We start from the raw sequence: 13,571 nt of genomic DNA on the forward strand, positions 1-13,571 counted from the left end.
TGACATCACTTGTCAAAGCACGAGGCATGACTTCACCCACCTCTTGATGTGCCGGTGATGGCCAACCCTGAGGCACCGCAGCTCCTTTGGGCCAACAGCCTCACCGGGAAATCAGCCCGTGGCAGGCCAGGAGAAAAATTAACTACTCCTTGGGTCGGTAAGCGCCTTCCCTGGGGGCTCTCCTGGCGTGAAGCGAGCAGAGGGTGACTACGTGCGGCTAACTGCAAGCACCCGCCGCCGTGCGACGGCGGGGCACCCATGCCCTCAGCTCTCCTCAGCCCTCACCTCAGGCACCTCGCGCCCCGCCCGCCAACGGGCAGTGACAGGCTACGCCCCGCCCCCGCCCGGCCCGCGAGGCCGAGGCACACACGTGCTACCATTCTGATTGGTTATATCCCATCAGAGCGACGGGAGAGACAGCCAATCAAAGCGCGCATTACCGTGCGGGGTGGGGAGGGCTGCTGTGCGAGTGCTTGCCTGGGCGAGGGAGCGGGTGCTCTCCCTTCTCCGCCCAAGCCCGCTCCAGCCCGCGGGGAGGGGCCGAGCGGCCCTGCGGGAAGGAGTCGCTGCCGCCGCCGCCGGCTGTGCTGGCAGCCTCTGCCCCGCTGTGCCATGGAGGACGTGCTGCCCTCCGGCCTGCTGGAGATATGCCTGCTGGTCGGTGTGCCTAGGGAGCGGGTGAGGGCGCTTCTGCAGGTGAGAGGGGCGCGGGGCGGTGAGGGGGCGCGGGGCGGGCGGGCTGGCGGTGCCCGCCGGCCGGGTGTCCCGGCTGCTGCGTGGGGCAGCGCCGTGCTCTGCTCCGAGGTCTGGCCCGAGCCAGAGCCGGTTAGTGGGGCCTCTCCCTCCTGCGGACTTGAATAAAACGATTGGGTTGTTGCTGTTATATATCGGGTAGGGCTGCAATACTTTAAAGAAAACTTGTTTTGACTAGGCGAACCTCAGCAAAGTAGGAGTAGTTTGGTAGTGATGTTAAGGAATTATGCTTTTTCAAAGATCTGAGCTTAGACAAAGAATGCGATGTGGCTTTATATAAGCAGGAACAGTAAAATGCTTGAACAATGCATATCCTTTACGGGACGATACACCATTTCCTGCCATCCCTTGGAGATAAAAGCTAAAGACAGGGGAATAAAGCCTGGTGACTTGCATCCTTAGGCCAACAACCAGCTCTAAACCCCTGAGTTCAGTGCTCTGAATTTAGCAGGACCGGAGCAACTCAGATCTGGCAGAAGTTAATGAGTCTGTTCCTGCTTTGAATATGTGGTTTATAATTTGTTTATGACTGTAGCCTTTTCACATGTGAGGTAAAAATTAAAGGCCTCATCCTGATTTTGCTTTATTAAAATGTGCAGATGATTTTGTGAGATGCCTATCAGCTGCCTGACTGTGGGAGTAGCTGTGGTGCCAGCACGTGCGGAAAAGCCAAGCTGTTCCCAGGGATCGCTGTTGTCTTGCTTGAACTTGAATTTGATTGTGCGCTCTAATACCATTAGATAAAGAAGTCTTTGTTAAACTTGTTGCTGCTAACTCGCTGAGGAGATGGCTTTTGCTGATGTCAGCTTCTTAAGTGATACCAGCTAAGCAGAGCTTCATATTCCAGGATCTCATTCATGTATACATTCAAATTTGAGAAATAGTTTTGCCATAAACGTCACCACCAGACTTTTGAAATTGGTGTATGTGTGTGTGTTGTTTCAGCACCTGTGTGTATAGTAAACCCAAAAGAAGGGCAATTTCTTTTTCATTCCAGTCTGCTCAGTTGGATCTCATTGCTTCCAAAAAAACCAAAAAGAACAACAAATAAGATAATTGGCAACAAACACAGAAACCATTCCAATATTCTGGTCGCACCACAGGTTTTGAATTGTTTTTTTGCTGAAGGTGTAAAATGGAGTGTCAGAAAGGGAAGTAGTCCCTATGCTTGACAGTATTAACTGTAGTAACATCCCTGCAAGCTGTTACACCACAGGGTTTTCAGTCGCTGTCTCAGGACAAGTTTATAGATTTAGTCTGCTTCTTCTTCCTTCTGCAGCACTATCTATGTGAAGAAATAGTGGAATATCTTTGTGTCTAATTTCAGTGAATGTAGAAAGAAGAGATCTTGTTGAAAGAAAATAAGAACATTTCAATGGAAAGTAGTGGACCTCTGATGATATTTACAGATGAAACAGCAGAGTAAAAATCTTGATAACGCTTCAGATCTTGGTCTTGAAAGTGTGTTTGGTATTCTTAACTTTATTGCAATATGTTCTTAACTTTACTGTAACAAAGTCAATGAAGTTAGTGGGATTGTGATATAACCCACTGTCAAAGGAAAGTCTTGTATGACTGACCTGTTGTCAATGGAGATTCCAATGGAAAAAAAGATAAAGTTTTGCACTGAAGCTCATGAAACTGAAGTGTCTGGGATGTCATACATCAGTTGTCCTTATTGCCAGGATACTGTCACTCTAAGATTTAAATTTTAAGAGCTCAAAGGCTGCTATTTTCAGCTAGAGATTACTTTTTAGTGTTGGAAGTGTGTTATTTTGTAAGAATGAGATGTACAATAGTGAAGATCATACAGCCATCTTTGATAAAACTTCTTTCCCCTAAGTTATCTTCAGCTATAAAGCTGGGGTTTGATATGACAAGTATGATGTGCAAACTATCAGTGAGATGTCTCAGATCTTCCTGTTGGCTCCATTGTTGGGTTCTGTATCTACCTACCACAGTCAGTGGTATAGATCTTGTCTCTTACAGTGTCTGCATCGTGCTTTCTGGCCCTGGTAATGCAGACATAACCACCAAACCATAGTTTTTCTTTTTCTGTAACGCCCTCCTGGCTGTCAAGTTGTATGAAAGGAATGAGGTGTGACCAAATTGAGCATTAGTTAGTAGTGTGTGCTTGTGGGACAGAGGGATAGAAGGGACAGAGTGTACCCTCAGCAGGCTTCCTGATGATACAAAACTGGGAGAAGTGGTCGAATGGCAGCATAGCCTTCTGGTGTAAGACCTGGATAGGCCAGAGAGCTGGATGGAGAAGAGCCTAATGTAGTTCAACAAAGGCCAGTGTAAGGTCCTGCACCTGGAGAGGAACAACCCCATGCACTGGTACAGGCTGGGGCTGACCTGCTGGGAGGCAGCTCTGCAGAGAGGGACCTGAGTGTTCTGGTGGGCAGCAAGTTGTCTGTGAGCCAGCAGCGTGCCTGTGTGGCCAAGAATGCCAATGGGATTCTGGGGTGCATCAGGAGGAGTGTGGCCAGCAGGTCGAGGTAGGTGATCCTCCCCCTCTATTCTGCCCTAGTGGGGCTGCACCTGGGGTGCTGTGTCCAGTTCTGGGCTCCCCAGTTCTAGAGAGACAGGGTGGTACAGGAGAGGGTCCAGCAGAGGGCTACACAGATGATGAGGGGAGAGATGGAGATACAGTTTTGTACTGAAGGTCATGAAACTGAAGTTTCTGGGCTGTCATCCATCAGTTGTTCCTATTCTCAAGATACTGTCACTCTGAGACACTGGAGCACCTCCCTTCTGAGAAAAGGCTGAGAGACCTGGGCCTCTTTAGCCTGGAGAAGACTGAGAGGGGATCTTTTCAATGTATGCAAGTGTCAAGAGGATGAGGCCGGGCTCTTTACGGTAGTGCCCAGCAAGAGGAGAAGGGGTAACGGGCACAAACTGCAACACAAGAAGTTCCTTCTGAATATGAGGAAAAACTCTTTAGTTTGCAGGTGAAAGAGCACTGGAACAGGCTGTCCAGAGAGGCTGTGGAGTCTCCTTCTCTGGAGACGTTCAAAACCTACCTGGATGAGACTCTGTGCAACCTGCTCTAGGAGACCCTGCTTTAGCAGGGGGTTGGGCTGGGTGATCTCAAGAGGTCCCTTCCAACCAGAGGCCCTGATTTCTGCAGCAGTGAAAAGTGAGTGTGTAATGGCCTACATCATCAGGACCATAGCTCGTAGGTGAAGGGAAGGGATTATTACTATTATTGTTATTAGTCAATGCTCTTCAGGTCACATCTGGAATACTGTCCCACATTTGGGTACCTTGATACCAGAGAACTGCACGCCAATGGCAGTGAGACCAGAAGAAGCTACACTATATGAGGGCTGAAGCACAAGGATGGAAGAATCTCCTGCCTAAGGGGTTTCTGAAGCTTGACTGGACGAGACCTAATGTAACCTGATTTAACTTCAAAGTTACCATTGTTTTGAGCAAAGGGTTGCACTAGAACTTCCAGAGGTCTCTTCCAACCTAAGTATTCTAAGCCTTCATACTTTTCCCTGCCCAGTTATTCCTTAAAGAAGCTGGTTCTTTCGTGGCATTTAAAACAATATTAACTTCTTCAGTGATGATGAGAATGAGATCAAGGAAACACCAAATAGCTGAGATCACACTCTAATCTGTGGTTTCAACACACTACTTCTTGTTTGTGTCTAAAATAGTGTGGTCAGTGTAAAAAGTCTTGTCTGTTCTATATGGCATCATTGTTATGGGAACATAATTGGTAAATGGGGATGGACCAATGTCCCTGATTTCTGAAATCTTGCAGAATTACAGGGAAGAAAAGGCATTAGTATTTATAAGAGGTTATGCATGATGCAAGGACATTTGATCGTAAAAGGCGATAGAGGAGAAGCATTTCGAAATGAAGAATTAACAGTAGAAGCAAAGACTACAAAGTGCTCAAAGAATAGTAGAAACAAGTGAATGTTACTCTGTTGCTGCCTGCTCACTATCTCTGAACTGAAAGTGTAAGAAAGTACAACTTTGGCTGCAGATGTTAATACGAGCCGACTTGGATGCTGATTGACTGAGTCGCTGGGTCAGTGACAATGCTGACTGTGCTTTTCTCTGGGGCGGGGGCTGATGGAAAATGGTGTTTAATGCCTCTGTTGTAGTTCAAGACATTAAGGACCTGCAATTTTAGAAGCTTGTACGCTGTGAGGCTATTAAATTGCTGGTTGTCATCCAGCACTTGTATCACAGAGATTCCTTCAATGTAAGTCAGGGATTGCCCTCTCAAAGCAACTTTGTATGGAAACCTCTGCAGGGCAAATCTGCCAAATTAAGATTGCTACTGTTTGAATAGGTCAGTGTTTTTCTTGCATAACAGCCTCAGGGCTGATCGATAATTGTTCATTTGCTTCTGAAATGTTGAGCTGCATGTTATTTTGAGTGATCCTGTTGGATTTATCTGCTTTTCCAGTTTACTCACTTGATATGGATGTCAGCTGCCAGCTAAGGAAAATGACACAAAGTTTTTAGCATGGCAGGATCTGTCACTGAGTACCCCAGTTTGTAATGTGCTTTTGTTGTGGTTTAACCTTGGCTGGTAATTAAGTGCCACACAGCTGCTCACTCACTCCCCCCTCACTGAGGGCTGGGAAGGAGAATCGGAGAGGAATGCAAAACTCTGGCGTTGAGGTAAGAGCAATTTATTAATTGAGATAAAATAAAAACAAAAGAACAATAATAATAACAGTTATAATGAAAAGAAGGGAGAGGAATGAAAATCCAAAGGGAAGTGAGAACAGAAAACAAGTGATACACAATATAATTGCTCACCACCCACTGACCAGCCAGTCCCCCAGCAATGATCCACAGGCCCTGGCCAACTCACCCAGTTTATATACCGAGCGTGGTGTCCAATGGTATGGAATATCCCTCTGGCTAGTTGGGGTCAGTTGTCCTGGCTGTCCCCCTCCCTATTTCTTGTGCCCCTCCAGCCTTCATGCTGGCAGGGCCTAAGAAACTGCAAAGTCCTTGACTTCGTGTAAACACTATGTAGCAACAACTAAAACCATCAGTGGGTTACCAACATTATTCTCATACTAAATCCAAAATGCAGCACTGCACTAGCTACTAATAAGAAAATTATCCCAGCCAAAACCAGGACAGCTTTTTAAGGTAGTTCCTGTCTTCTGAATATCCCAGTGGATACTTTCTGAAGTTTTATCTTTTCCACTCTAATCTCTTTCTAGTTCAGGCTCTGTGTTTATTAAAAGTATTTTTTCACTTGTTATTTTTATTGAAGTACTTTCTTTCGAGTATCCTAGTATAGAATATGGTGGAGCTTATGATACAGTAACAACTATATCATGAAGGTAAGTATTCCTTCGCATTTTTCCTGTGATGCTCAAATGTGAAGAAGACTACTGGTGGACTCATCTACTAGGACAAATAAGCTGAGACTTTCTGTTCCAAAACTTGGATGGAGGAAGATTGGCTTCAGTGAAACAATAGAGCTTTTTATGTCGTAGCTATTTTAAAAAGCAGGGAAATTATGAGAGAGGCCAGCGTTGATTCTGAAGGAACACCTTAAATACAATACTGATGCATTCATCGTGTCTGAAGGTAAAAGCAGCATGTATGCTGCATCTGTCTTTGAATTAGTTAGCAAAAAGTTGAAAATGAAACAGCTTTTTAGCCACAGTTAGCTTGCCTTTCCTGTTTCCAAATATCCGTTGACTAAACAAGGCTTTTTTTTTTTTTTTTTTTTTTTTTACTTGCTGTTTTGACCTTGCAGGAAGAATTAAAATAGCAGTGAAGTAATTGAAAATGCAGCTACTTGTCTCTACTATAGGGTCAAGAATACAAAAAGTGCTTGCAAGTACAAGGAAATCTCCTCTTCTGATTGCTTCCTCCACAGGTCTTTCATAGTCAAGCTGCAAGGCGTTTCAGTGCAGTAGTACTTTAAAAGCTGCCTCCTGAAGAATGTTGCAATTTTATATATGCTCTTGGGATGCCTGTTGCACTTAGTCATCAGTACACAGAGGTTTTTTCATGGCTTCATGTTGTACAGTGTCTTAAAATTGTGTTTATTGTAACAGTGATTGTAATTTTTAATTGTACTTTCTTAATTGTCTTACAAAATTAAAAGTTGTCATGTGAAACCTTATGTGTTTTCTTGGTGGTGTTTTTTTTCCTGTAGTAGTTATTCTCCCTTAATATGTCACTTTCCCTAAAAATGAACAAAGGCTTATCTAGGCAGTTCAGTTGGTTTTCTTTGTTTTCGTGTATTTGTTGCTTGGTTCTGCTTACTACCAGTGTTTATTTTAAGTATAGCTTACATTTCAAAGGAGGAAATAGTGTTTGATATTTGTTAGTTTTCTTGTGCCAAAGGTGTAATACTGATATGGTGCATTTTGAATGATGAGGAATGATTCTTTACCTACTGAAAATGCCCAGAGTATTCCCTATGGGTTAACATACATGAAGCAAGAAATTAGAAGGAAAAATCAAATATTTAGGAAGAAGAAAAAAAGGTAGTCTAAAGCCACAACTTAAGGGGTGGAGAGAAAACAGGGCTAAAACTAGTTTAAAAAAATATTAGGATGAGTGTCAACTTAGTGGTTGTTTGTTTTGTTTTTTTTATAGGGTACACAAAGAAAACCCAAAAGTCTTCCTCCTCTTGATCCGGAAGTTCTTTCTGTATTTGTACCACCATTTATCAGCAGAGATGATATTCAGGTGATTAATGCTGGTAATAACTTGAATAAAAGCAAACGCCGATCTTTCCGAAAGAAAAAGGAGAGACCAAAGATTGAAAACGTCAAGAGTCTCAATGGGGAGCAGAAAGCACCTGACGCTGAAGACATTGCAGTTCCAAAGGACATTGATCTTATTGGTTTGCCACAGCTATGCTTCCCAGGTACAGTAGAGTTTACGCTTTTTAATGAGAACTGTTTTAATACATATTTGTTGACCCATAGTACAACCAATTAATTTTTTTTTATGATCACCTTATCTATCTCTTTCTCTTTCCCAGTATAAAAAGTGTGTCTGTGTGTGAGCAGGTCAGTGATGAAAGCAGCTGTTAACTGGAATGGGTGCGCTTACTCTGTATGGCCACATTATGTGAAACGGATCTATTAGCAGTAGTAGCTGCAACACCTGCAAGAGAGGGAAGTTGAAAGTCACTTTAGCCCTTATGGGTAAATCTGAGTTAGAATGAAATGCACACTTTTAAAATCCACGCCCTCCCCGCCCCATGACCAAATACTCTTTCGCTTTTCATTTGCTGTGAAGATATACCTGAGGTAGTGACTGTTTCCTCCAGGTTTAATTGCAGAAACTTTAATATTCATGTCACTATTGCAGATCTTACAAACATCTTGAAAGGAAAAAAAAAGGGAACAAAATCCATCTATTGTATTTTTCCACTTAAAATGAAGAATAATTACATAATATTTTTCTTCCTCAGTGATGTGCAGCCTACAGCCTTTGTAACAACCCTTGGATCAAACGGACTGTATACATGCATTTTAATCCCTTGAAATGAGACATTTCTCTTGAAATTAAGTGGAAATGTGCAGTATTTGTCATTAATTGCTTTCCAAGCAGCTGTAGTTAAATATGTAGTTAAAAAAAGGTTTCTGCCTTCATTGCAGGAGGACTTTATGTAACTTCTGAATCAAAAGAGGACCACATTCATTTCCTGGTCTTCACAGATGTCTGTGGTAACAGAACATACGGTGTTGTTGCACAGTATTACCAGCCTATGCAAGTATGTTCCTTAACTCATGCTTTTATTAAAATATATTAAAAGATACATTAAAAAAAAACATTTTGAGAATAATTTCAGGTTTAAATTATGAAATTAGTGAACAGATATGTTTTTATGTTAGTAGGAGTACCGAACTAATCGTACTTTATATTGTTATTGTATATTAAGTACATTGGAACAGCATTGCATTGGGAGGAACTGTTATGGATTTCAGTTAGGAGTTTTGAATATTTAGGAGCAGACTTTGTCCCTTCGACTTTTATTTTTTTTTTTTTTGGTGAAGATTGTACCCTGTTTTCTTTCTGAATATATTTTGTGCTGAAATTCTTTTTAATACGTATGTCTAGGTTTTGTGGGCTGGCATTTTTCTGGAGGGCCTAAGGGAGATAGACGTCCAAATCCCCTGGAAATTTAGAGGGAATTGGGTATCATATCTCTATGGTTCTCAAGACAATATGAGCTATAAATTAATGATTAACATAAATACATAATCTGTAGTTTTCTTGCAGGATGGCTGTATTTCGCTGGGCCATTGGGAATCTGCGCAGACTGGGAAGGTGCCTGTCTGTTTTGTACCATTTGCTGTTTGTGTTATATCCAGATATCCATATTTTAATGCCCTCAAGGATTGTCTGTCTTGGTAAGGCTTGCTGTGCTGTGTGCTTCTGAAAGTCACTGTGCTGGTTTTAATATGTGAATTTGCATCATGTGGTCAGGATAGCTGCATAATACTAAAGCGGGTGTTAGTTCTCTGTTACAGTAGTGTGAGGTGTGTGGGAGGGTGTATTGTGGTTCAATCCCAGCTGGCAACTAAGTACCACACAGCTTCTGGCTCACCCCTCCTCCCCACCCCCAGTGGGATGGGGAGGAACATCCCGGGAAAAAGGTAAAACTTTAGGGTTGAGGTAAGAACAATTTAATAATTGAAATAAAATAATAACATCATCATCATCATCAATTGTAATGAAAAAGAGAGAGTAAAATCCAAAGAGAAGAAAAAAACCCAAGTGCTGCACAAAACGACTGCTCACCACCCACTGACCAAGGCCCAGCCAGTCCCTGAGCACCAGTCAGCAGGCCCTGACCAACTCCCCACGGTTAATATACCAAGCATGGCATGGAATACCTCTGGCCAGTTTGGCTGAGCTGTCCTGGCTGTGTCCCCTCCCAATTTTTTGTGGCCCTCCAGCCTTCTTACTGGCAGGGCCTAAGAAACTGCAAAGTCTTTGACTTAGTATCAACTGTACTTAGCAACAACTGAAAACGTGCTATGTGTGTTACCAACGTTGTTATTATACTAAATCCAAAACACAGCATTGTACCAACTACTGGGAAGAAAATTGACTCTGTACCAGACAAAACCAGGACAGAGAGGAAAAGAAGAAAGGTAATGTGAATGTTACCAGACAGTAAGCACAAGTTCTAAATATCAAGGAAATTAGTGATGTTGTCTTTGTTTTCTTTGAGGTTATTGTAGAAAATACTAACTTGCAGGAAATAGATTTCGTAGATTTTGGTGGCTGGTGATTTGTTTTTGTTTTGGTTTTTTTTTTTGGAAGAGAGTTGACTATAATTTTACCACACTAGTGGAAATCACTTCGAAAGCACAAACCCCTCTTTACAGTGCACCAAATAAATGTCCTAAGAACATGAATATATGTATTGATAAGCAGTTAATGACACTTTAACTGAATAATCCAAGTCATTTGAGGGAGTATAGTGAGTACTTCCCTGTCGTAGATCTAGGAGCAAAAATCTTAGGATACGGAATACTTCATGGATTAGAAACACTTAAACACTCTGCAGTGTAGGTGAATTAAAAGATAAGTGAATCTGGGTCTGTCTTATTATTTAGTAATTCAACCTCAAAAGAAGTTATGTGTTGCTTTAAACTGCTAAAATCCATGAACTTCCATTCTGAAGCATATTAAAAACTCCTTGTGTTGGGGAGCCTGTCTCTGTACGCTGGACATTACTGGGTGATCTTTACTTGTGGGCCTGTGGGCCAAAGGTAGAAGAGTTTTTTTCACCAAATTCCAGTCAAGCTTTCTAGAGTCAAATTTGAAGTCAGGTTTCCTTTTGCAGGTCTTTGCTGCTTATACGGAAGATGAAAGATGTTAGTGTTTTAGGTTGGAGTTTGAGTCTTCCAGCTTGTTCTGCCAGTGGTTGGTGTGTTGAACAGATGAGCAAGCAAGGGTGTGCTTTCTGGGCACTAGCTGAGGTGCATCACTAGCCCCTAACCTGACTCCGTAACAGGATGAGACCTGAGCACTCATTTCCTCACCCCACACACCTCTTCTTCCCAGTGCTGTGGGCTTGGAACTGTTTGGAGCACTGACTGGCTTTCCCTGGCTTTTCCATGGTTGAAGAGAGCCCTGGAGGAACAAAGCAGTGTCTCTTGGGCAATTCAGATGTTGCCATCAAAAAAACTGCGATAGCAGAAAAGAGTCACTCTGGCAGCCCTTAAGTATGAGCAAATACATCACTCATGGTGTTCACCCTACCCTTGCTCTGCCATTTTCAAAGCGTTAGTGAAGGGGTTTAATGTGAGTGAGGGACTTCAACATGTTGGAAACTATGTAGGCACAGGTTAGTGTGAAATTGTGATGAGCTGTAAAAAGAATAGAAAGAAAGTGTTTGTTTCCCTTTCTCCTTTCCTGACCAGGTCACTTTTCCCACTTCTTATGTTTAAGCCAGTTGCATCAGTTGTTGGTATTGCAGGAGCTGATTCATTGCTGTCGTTTTATAGCCTCAAACTCAAAACACTAATCTGCGTATGTAGCTCTTACAGCTGTATACCTGAGCTGTAGTGCTCTGCTGTTTATATCCAGTCTTTGTAACAGGACTCATGCTTTTATGCTGTCAATTCAGTCTGTATGAGGGCTCACTGCAGATGAGCTTTCCACCTGGTGGGAAATAGGGTAGATTCAGCTTTACCGTTATGGTGTTCGTCAGTGGTTTATATGGTATATCCATAAATGAGTAATTGCTTCTCTAAGGTGAGACATCTCTGAGCTGGGAGAAGCAGTCAATTTGCAAATGGATTTTTTAGAGCCCACTGAGGGAGAAGTGGGATAACATTTAAGAGAACCATGGAAAATTCCAGAGGTTACAAAGCTGTTTCTAGATCTCATGTTTGTTTAGAGCAGACAGGAACCAGGTGGAGTTAACTCTCTAGAGATGCAAGCTTTGCCTCTGGTGGGTATTTTAAACATCATAATTAAACATCTCTGGGTTGATCATATGTAGTAGGGTTTTACAGCTATTGAAAGCATTAATGTCCAAGCTAACTACTATGGATGGCTTTCCCCTTTAAGCTGAATCTGTGCTGGTTTCAAAGGGGAGTTCAGATTTATCAGTAACCTGCCATCTAAGCTTTAAGCGTTTTGTAGATATGTGAATAATTATAGAGGAGTTTTCAGCAGGGCAGTAGCCTTCCACATTAGTACTCTGTGTTGTCCTGGGCATTTAACAGGGGAGTTTGTCATATACCTGCACAGCTTTTCTCTTTCCTTTTTGCTGCTGCATCTGAATGTGAGGTGCAAGTCTGTGTAACTGGCGGGAGAGGGGGAATGCAAGTGACAAAGCTGTATTTGATGCTGGTGTTTCCCATTGCACTGGAAACTCAACTGATTAGGTTTCCATTATATTTTCCTCTGGATTTTTTTTTTTTTAAATATCATAATCACCACATTTTCCTTGATGCTATTTGATAGATAATTTCAGGATGTCTGCCCTTACATTTTTTTGCATTTTTTTGGAAAAGATATTTTGCTGTGCTAGAGTATACTTGAGTGGGAGGAAAGGAAGGGGTGGAGAGGTACTGTTTTTCCTTGTTTTGATTGAGTCACTGAAATTTTTCCGTATGGCATGAAACAGCTGCTGGGATGTATGGCCGTTCTGAATGTGATATAAGCAATTACAGTAAAGACAACTATGATGTATTTTCAGTGTAGTGCCCTGTACAGCTGGGGATGTTTCAGCTTTTTGTAACATTACAAAACATTGATGTTGTTTTCCTGTAAACCAGAAAGGGAGTTATTGTCATTTTGGATGCCTTAACTGTAATCAGGTGGCCAAATAGTTAAAAATCTAATTAAATGTTTTTGTTGACTGAGTGTACTCAAGTAGTAGTTCCTATATACTTAAATAATAATGTGTTCAACAGTGCGCTTCTATCCTTGGTATACTTCAGTGGTGTTTTGCAGGGTGCTTCAACATTAATTGTTCTGCAAGTCTGGGGATTTGAAAACACTTGCTGGTGGACCTCAAACCACTTATTTCTAGTGTGTAGCCCTTTCCTCATGAGAACTAGCTGAAGAACACTAATTGTCATTGCTAATGATGGCCTGATGTTGAAGTAGCTTCTAAAGGGGTTCTGCTTTCATTCAGGATCTTTGTGCAGCAACAGATTTCATTCTCCTCCAGAATTCTTCTATGCCTATCTTCTTCTTTCCAGGACCTGCAGTGCACAGGATTTCTTATAGGTGGGGTGGTACTTGTTCTCATTCAGAACAGTCCTTAAAGATATTTTATAATCTTAAACATTCTTGGATAAAAATCCATGTTCCTAAATTTTTTTCAGATGGCATAGTAAAAGTCATAACTGAAAACTGAGGTTAAACTGACATGCAAAGGCAACATTCAACTATAAATCCTTGTAGGTGCTTTGAACTGCAAGAACTTGCAGACTTTCAACATAGAATAGGAAGCCTTCATTATTGTGCAATTAATTTTTAAACTAAAATATTACTATTATACAGTGCTTTCAAATCTGGAACAATTTGAATGGAGTGTGTCTGCCTTTCTCCAAAGCAAGCAGATGTGCATCTAGAGTGTTTCACAACACTGTGACTGTTGGATTATTCTACATTATTTGAAAAGGTTCAATTTTAAATTGAGAGGTTTTGGCACTTTGCACAGGTAGTTTTACCTCAATCTGTAACACTGCGTGAAAAGTGAAATATTCCTGGCAGTAATCCCCTTCTGGATGAACTCCCATCTTGGATGGATGAATAGGCTCCATTCAAACAGTAAATCTTCCAACCTGTGTATTAGTCCTTTCAGCTGCCTTGAGGAAAGGTGG

At 42.1% G+C, this 13,571-nt stretch overlaps 1 protein-coding gene across 1 annotated transcript in view; it reads left to right on the top strand.

Annotated features, from left to right (window-relative positions):
* Nucleotides 1-465: 465 nt before the first annotated feature.
* The window catches only part of DENND3 (DENN domain containing 3), a 44,613-nt gene continuing 31,507 nt past the window's right edge, over nucleotides 466-13,571 (top strand). Inside the window, exons 1-4 of the mRNA XM_040587029.1 lie at nucleotides 466-696; nucleotides 7,357-7,630; nucleotides 8,370-8,485; nucleotides 8,995-9,125. Of these exons, the coding sequence (XP_040442963.1) occupies nucleotides 613-696; nucleotides 7,357-7,630; nucleotides 8,370-8,485; nucleotides 8,995-9,125 (605 nt within the window). The 5' untranslated portion in view covers nucleotides 466-612. The remainder of the gene's footprint in view (nucleotides 697-7,356; nucleotides 7,631-8,369; nucleotides 8,486-8,994; nucleotides 9,126-13,571) is intronic.

Source organism: Falco naumanni, chromosome 3 (genome assembly GCF_017639655.2).
Source record: "Falco naumanni isolate bFalNau1 chromosome 3, bFalNau1.pat, whole genome shotgun sequence".
In the NCBI taxonomy this organism is placed as follows: Eukaryota; Metazoa; Chordata; class Aves; order Falconiformes; family Falconidae; genus Falco; species Falco naumanni.